A 7,428-nucleotide genomic window follows, 5' to 3' on the forward strand; every position below is an offset into this window, starting at 1 on the left:
TAAATTGCTTTTCAAGCTTTCCTAATCCATACAGCGTAATGTTAATTTTCGCGTCCCAGGAAGCAGAACTATCGATAGCTCGCAACCGCTACCTATCGGAATTGTCAACGGGCGGCAACAGACAAGACTCGGAGCAGTACAAGCAGGCCGCGCTGCAGGCCGAGCGGCTGCTCGACGCGAGGGAGGCCAGCCATAGACAGCAGATTATACGGCTTGAGAATCAGGTTTGTGACAATATTTTTGAAGTGAAAACTTCTTTAGCGGCGTTGAGCACTTTTTCTGTAATGGGTATAAAATCTTAAACTCGCGTCAGGACACGTGACCTGATCGAAAAAGCGTAAGACTGATGGAGAGTAGACAGCTATCTCCTCTCTACTACGCGCGTTTTCACTTCTGCCGGCACTCCCGGAGTGCAACCCGTCTTTTTTTGGGTTTATTTTTTATTTTAAACATTTCTTACTTATAATCTACTAGCTTCCGCCCGCGACTTCGCCCGCGTGGTGTTTTAATAAAAGATAGCCTATGTTCTTTCTCAGGGTCTAAAGATTGTCTGTGCCAAATTTCATCAAAATCGGTTGAGAGGTTTAAGCGGAAAAGCGTGTAAGTGGTTTAGGAGTCCATTGAGGACAAACATTGTGACGCGAGATTTATATATATTAAGATTTAACAATAACGTAATTTGGGTCAAGCTACACCAGAAGTATTCACGTGCGCTGGCCGAGCTTGCCGAAAAGCACAGTTCATTCACAGCAGCGCCCAAGTGCTTATCTATCCGTTAGAATATGGGTAAATCACTACATAGTATAAAACTACGCAACGGATTTTGATGCGGTTTTTTGTAATAGATAAAGTGATTCAAGTGGAAGGTTTTAGTATATAATTTATTAGGTTTTAGACAAAGCGGGCGAAGCCGCGAGCGGAAAGCTAGTCATATATAATTACTAGCTGCTCCGCGCGGTTTCACCCCTGTGGCTCCACTCCTGTTGGTCGTAGCGTGATGATCTATAGCCTTCCTCGCTCCATAAATGAGCTATCTAACACCGAAAGAATTTTTCAAATCGGACCAGTAGTTCCTGAGATTAGCGCGTTCAAACAAACAAACAAACTCTTTAGCTTTATAATATTAGTATAGATAAACGGCAATTAAAGTGTTCCCAGTTGTCCCATAGTTTCTTTAAATTTAGCGAGTAACGCTGTAAGTAAATCGCACAGTAATAATATATGGCATTCTAGACAGACAGAACATGCCATCATTTTTCACTTTGGTCATCGGTGGAATTGTCATCGAATTCATCACTTTATAGTTTCTTTAGCACTTATTACGTGCGGATGATGTCTAATTTTTGTATTACGTGAGTCTGTGTTATAGGTATATTAAGAAGAGCTGGAACGTCAACACATTTACACATTGCACATGTTAGGCCGGGAGATACTGACACAAAATTTCGGGCCATTTGTAACAGGATGGCGGTCTAGAGGGGTCTTAGTACGAAATGACAAAAAGAAAAATGATGGTCAGAACGCTGGTACCGGCGGACTAGTCGCGTGGGCGTTAGTCACACTCGTCGGATAAATAGCGAAAGTCCAACGATTTGTAACACAAAAATTTTAGAATTTACCGATAGCCCTTAAAAAGATGTAGGCGGTAGTGTCATGCCATACAGTTACGATGTGACTTACAGTCCGCCATACCGACGTGAATGCGTTGATTTAAAAAAAACAATTCAACCATTTGTACCGGGCTCACTTTTGCACAGGTAACCATCGTCGTGCAGCCATTTACTAAAATCGCCATGCCATACTTTTCGGACGATTCCAAATGGTCGCCATACCGCGGAAAAGTAGCGGAAAGCGCGGAAAGCGAAGATTTGTAAATCGTTTGACTTTCGCTATTTATCCGACGAGTTCGACTAACGCCCACGCGACTAGTCCGCCGGTACCAGCGTTCTGAGTTCTGACCATCATTTTTCTTTTAGTCATTGCGTAATAAGACCTCTGTAGAACCGCCATTCTGTTACAAATGACCCGAAATTTTGTGTCAGTATCTCCCGGCCTATGTATATGTCATTTTTTGCAATTGTTTATAAATACAGGGTGATGTAATTGGTGTAGTCGAATATCTAAAAATCTATGAAGAATTTTGTGATACAGTAAATGGAAGAATTATAGACTATTCACTATTTTACAGTATTTAATAAAATCATTTAATTTTTTGTTCATTTTCATTAGAAATGTCAATTTTTCTCACCAAGGTGGAAATTTGGATGATAAGGATCTTGTTAGAGAAATATAAATTTTGACTAAAATCGGCATTTTTTTTTTCAAAAATCAAATAACTAATTAATAATCAGAGTTAAGTATCACACTATTAAAAAAAATAAGCCAAACTATACACAATTTTTACCTACTTGATGCAATCCTCAAAGATCATGGACATAGTGTATTGCGCCTTCCACCATACCATCCAGAACTCAACCCAATAGAGTTACTATGGGGCATAATTAAAGGGAAAGTAGCATCACAAAATGTGAACTTTAACTTGAAAACTGTGTAAGAATTATTTAGAAAGGAAGCAAATGCTATTAGTCTGGATATGTTTAGTGACGTTTGGAGAAAGACGCGAGAACATGAGGAAAAATATATTCAATTAGAACCAAAAGTAGATAATTACACTGACTCATTTATAATAACATTAAGAAATTCCGACAACGAAACATCGAGTTCTTCGAGCGATGAAAGTTACAGTGAAGTAGAAGATTACGATTATGATTAAATAGATTCTTCTTCTTCTCTATAGATACTGCTTTCTGAATTGGTGGTAAATGTTAAAACTGTTAAACTGTTATGACGATTCAAAAGTGCTTCTAGAAGAAGTCTAATTGTATAAATGTTTGAGTTTGAGTTTAAAACCAATAGTGTGACAATTATACAATAAACATGTAACACATATTTGTTAGCGCGTATTGGTAGGTATTACGTACTTATTACAAATACATATAATATTTCTTAGATATCTTTACTCGACCAAAGTCAGGAATTTAATTATTATTTGATAATTGAATGATTATTAATACTTTTATCCAATTGATTATTATTAGAATAAATAATTAACTTCATCAATTGATTTACTTTTAAATTATAATTTTACAGGTAAATTATGAGAGCTTTCATAAGTAATTATATTTGCATATACATATCTACAACGCACCCATTTTACAATTCAAGTCTAAAATGAAACTAGAGTCGCATTTATTTTTGAACATACTGTAAGTGAAATTGCATAAGTGTGAGTACTGTGAACATGCCAGCTTTCCCTAATTGACCGATAATATAGTCAAATGTTCACTGACATGTATTCTGATGATAATAATATAAGCTATCCTATAGTCGGCACGGCGATTGGCGAACCTTGATTCCTATGACAGTTCGTGTTAGTGATGGGTCGTGTATACTTAACTTTTATATAGGCAAAGGCGTGGCTTCAGCCACGTCGGTAAACATGTATTGCATTTTTAACAAAAAAAAAATACCGTCTATACTGTTGTTGTTGTATTATTTTAAGTTTTTAGCATAGATTAGGTAGGTAAGTAAAACGAAAGTTTTCCAAAAAATAAAAATGCACGTTATCATTTTCGCGTAATTTTTAACCCGTTAAATACGTATTCTCTAGTGAATATTTTATCATGAAAATGGATGTCCCCTATTTAATTTGTCTGAAAAACTTTTTTTATCATAGGTAAATGGATATTTTTTTCAGATATATAGTCACTATTTGGTTCGATTTTCGATTTAAAAAATACGCACTCATTTCCATTATCGATATTTGTTTATCGAAACTTTCCGCACTAGTCGATAAATACCGATGTAAGTTTTGCAGGACGTAAACGTAGTCAGATTGAAATAATTTCTCGTAAATGTTAAGAATTGTTATAATTCCAACGGAATATCATTGTAATGGCATAAATCTACGTAAAAATAAATAAATGCCATTTTTAGACGCTTCCAATCTTATCTTAATATACTATTATAAAGGCGAAAGTTTGTATGGATGTATGGACGTATGGATGTATGGATGTTTGTTACTCTTTCTCGTAAAAACTACTGAACCGATTACAATGAAATTTAGCACACATATAGAGGGTAACTTGGATTAACACATAGGATAGGTTTTATCCCGGAAATCCCACGGGAACGGGAACTATGCGGGTTTTCCTTTGAAAACGCGGGCGAAGCAGCGGGCGGAAATCTAGTACGTTTATAATTTAATGGTGACGCCATTACAAGGTTGTGTCTTGGGAATAACTGTCAGGGATCATGTTTCGCCGTGCCAAAGTTAGTACTATAAATTTAAACAATTAATTTTTTGAATCAAAATTAGTATGCGGATTTAACACAACAAACACGTTCAATGGTCTGGAATCCGGAGGGAAAGGGGAGTTTATAACAGTTGGAGTAAACAGCTCACAACTAGTTTGTAACAGTTGGGATAATAGCTCACAACTATAGTTTGTAACAGTCGGGACAACAGCTCACAACTAAAGTTTGTAACAGTTGAGATAATAGCTTACAACTATTAAGTTTGTAAGAGTTGGGATAATAGCTCAAAACTATAGTTTGTAACAGTTGGGATAATAGCTCACAACTATAGTTTGTAACAGTCGGGACAACAGCTCACAACTAAAGTTTGTAACAGTTGAGATAATAGCTTACAACTATTAAGTTTGTAAGAGTTGGGATAATAGCTCAAAACTATAGTTTGTAACAGTTGGGATAATAGCTCACAACTATAGTTTGTAACAGTCGGGACAACAGCTCACAACTAAAGTTTGTAACAGTTGAGATAATAGCTTACAACTATTAAGTTTGTAAGAGTTGGGATAATAGCTCAAAACTATAGTTTGTAACAGTTGGGATAACAGCTCACAACTATAGTTTGTAACAGTTGGGATAACAGCTCACAACTATAGTTTGTAACAGTTGGGATAATAGCTCACAACTAAAGTTTGTAACAGTTGAGATAATAGCTTACAACTATTAAGTTTGTAAGAGTTGGGATAATAGCTTACAACTAAAGTTTGTAACAGTTGGGATGAATAGCCGATTTCTATAATTTGTAACATTTTAAGTGCGTAATTAACTAGTACTATAGTTTATAATCCTGTACATTTGTTAAATCTTATCGTTAGTAATACGGTATACTCTGTGTACACAGCTGAGCCAAGTCCGTGCACAGCTGGCAGCTGAGGTCCGTCGGCGGCAGAGCTACGTGTCGCGCTCGGGCCGCGCCGCGCGCGACATGCAGCGCCTGCGCGCTGCGCTCGGCGACTCGTTGCGGACCGTCGCACAGGTACACACACACAGACATATTATGTACAAACGATTTTACACTGAACTCACACACATACGTGCTAACGATTTTACACTGATCTCACACACATACGTACAAACGATTTTACACTGAACTAACATACATACGTACAAACGATTTTACATTGAACTCACACACATACGTACAAACGATTTTACACTGAACTCACACACATACGTACTAACGATTTTACACTGAACTCACACACATATGTACAAACGATTTTACACTGAACTCACACACATACGTACAAACGATGTTACACTAAACTAACACATACACAAACCCGTAAAACGATTTTGCAAATATCTAACACAAACACAGACGCAGAAATGGGTTTGCACCTAACTACCACACACACTCGCACACGTACAAACAGATTTGCACCTAACTACCACACACTCGCACACGTACGAACAGATTTACACCTAATTACCACACACACATACACATTTTAAAATATTTTTGAGTCACAGATGGATTTACGGCTAACTACCACACAGAGAGATTTGAACCCGCATCTTTTGCCGTACCGCGACCGTGGTATCGCCTGACCTTTCATCAACCCATGATGCCACCCCAGCAATCGAATTTCAGTCTTTTCTTTAGGTTTTATGCGCTTTGACCATTTCCCCCAATCCTTTTATTTTCATTGTACTTACAATAATTAATAATTGTACCTATAGTAAATTTCATTGTGTTTTTTCTAGGATCCAGCGTTAGATTCATACACGTTAGAACACGAAGCTCGCAAGTTGGACAGCACCCTAGCTCACAGTCTGCCGCCGCTCAATGATAGCTACGACTCCTCAAAATGAAAAAATTATGGAAGAAAATTATTAAATGTAGCAAGCAAGCAGTTTGAAATTCATATGAAAAATATGTATTTATAACATTGAGTTACATGTACTACGTACTAGAGAGGACATCGCTCTACACTATTTGTAACACGAGTTAGAGTCAATCGTGTCAAACTCAATTTTTTTTGTTACATTGGTTTTAATTGATAAGTTTATTCATATTTTTTTTAATAAGATAATCAATATTTATTTGTTACATTGATTGGTTTTAATTTATAAGTAATAAGAGGCAGAATATCTACAAAGTGTATGACTCACTAGCCAGTAGCCACCCCGCGCCGCCGCGCTTGTCGCACAGATTTTGTTCGTGGTGCCCTCTCTAGTAATAATACCTCAATGATTTATAAAGAAAAAAAGTATGTTTAGAGTAGTTTTGAAAGTTTAAATGTATGGTTTTTACAAAATTAGAAAAATGTGTGTTTGAAGTATTCGTTTACAGCAGATTGATATAGTTACTTCGAAATATTATTTATTTATTAGAAAAATTATATGATCGCCATATTTTGTTCTAGTCAAAATAATTATTTTTTTCGCCTATTTTAGATTAAAATCAAGTAAATGTAAGTAACGAAGTATCTCGTATATCATATTTTGTAGGTATTAGTATTCAATTATTGGTCCTTGTATTCAATTCGGAAAATAAATTACATTCAAATAAATTATTTTAAAAATTTGCGTCTTAGTCAAATTTGTCCATGTTTTTGTTTAGTTTAATAACTCAGGCCCCGGAATCACAGACACAATAGAAAATCTATTGTGTCGTGGCCCGATCGGGCCGTTCGGGGCTCAATGGGTTAATTACATAGATACACAATCACATCACATCACTAAGAATACTTCAAATGTGTAGGTCTAAATTCTAATCGGAAACCAAAGCAAAATCAAGCTCATTAGCATTACTTTAAAATGTGTTCACAAAAATTACCAAAAGTAACGGCCTAATCGAGATTGTCAATATACTTCAAAATAAATTCAACCTTATACTGATACAGTTAAAGTTGGTTTTACAAATCATCAAAACTCCACCCTGGGCAGACTTTTGGTGAGGACATTTTTTTCCGTGATTGTGTCTCGTTCAATCGATAGAAGGAATTTTACCTAAGAAAGGAATTCTAAAATTTATTATACCTATATTATTATTGTAGATATGTGGACCACTCTGCACGATTTGTAAAGTATAGGAATTAAAAGATAAACAAT

At 36.1% G+C, this 7,428-nt stretch overlaps 1 protein-coding gene across 1 annotated transcript in view; it reads left to right on the top strand.

Moving 5' to 3' along the window:
- Root (ciliary rootlet coiled-coil, rootletin) overlaps positions 1-6,684 on the top strand; it is a 28,326-nt gene extending 21,642 nt beyond the window's left edge. Inside the window, exons 34-36 of the mRNA XM_089695194.1 lie at positions 60-224; positions 5,213-5,347; positions 6,079-6,684. Coding sequence (XP_089551320.1) covers positions 60-224; positions 5,213-5,347; positions 6,079-6,186 — 408 coding nt within the window. The 3' untranslated portion in view covers positions 6,187-6,684. The remainder of the gene's footprint in view (positions 1-59; positions 225-5,212; positions 5,348-6,078) is intronic.
- The last annotated feature ends 744 nt before the right edge of the window (positions 6,685-7,428 follow it).

Source organism: Colias philodice, chromosome 5, assembly GCF_061535455.1.
Source record: "Colias philodice isolate Cphi_HAF_F1 chromosome 5, ilColPhil1 Martin Lab GWU primary, whole genome shotgun sequence".
NCBI lineage: Eukaryota > Metazoa > Arthropoda > Insecta > Lepidoptera > Pieridae > Colias > Colias philodice.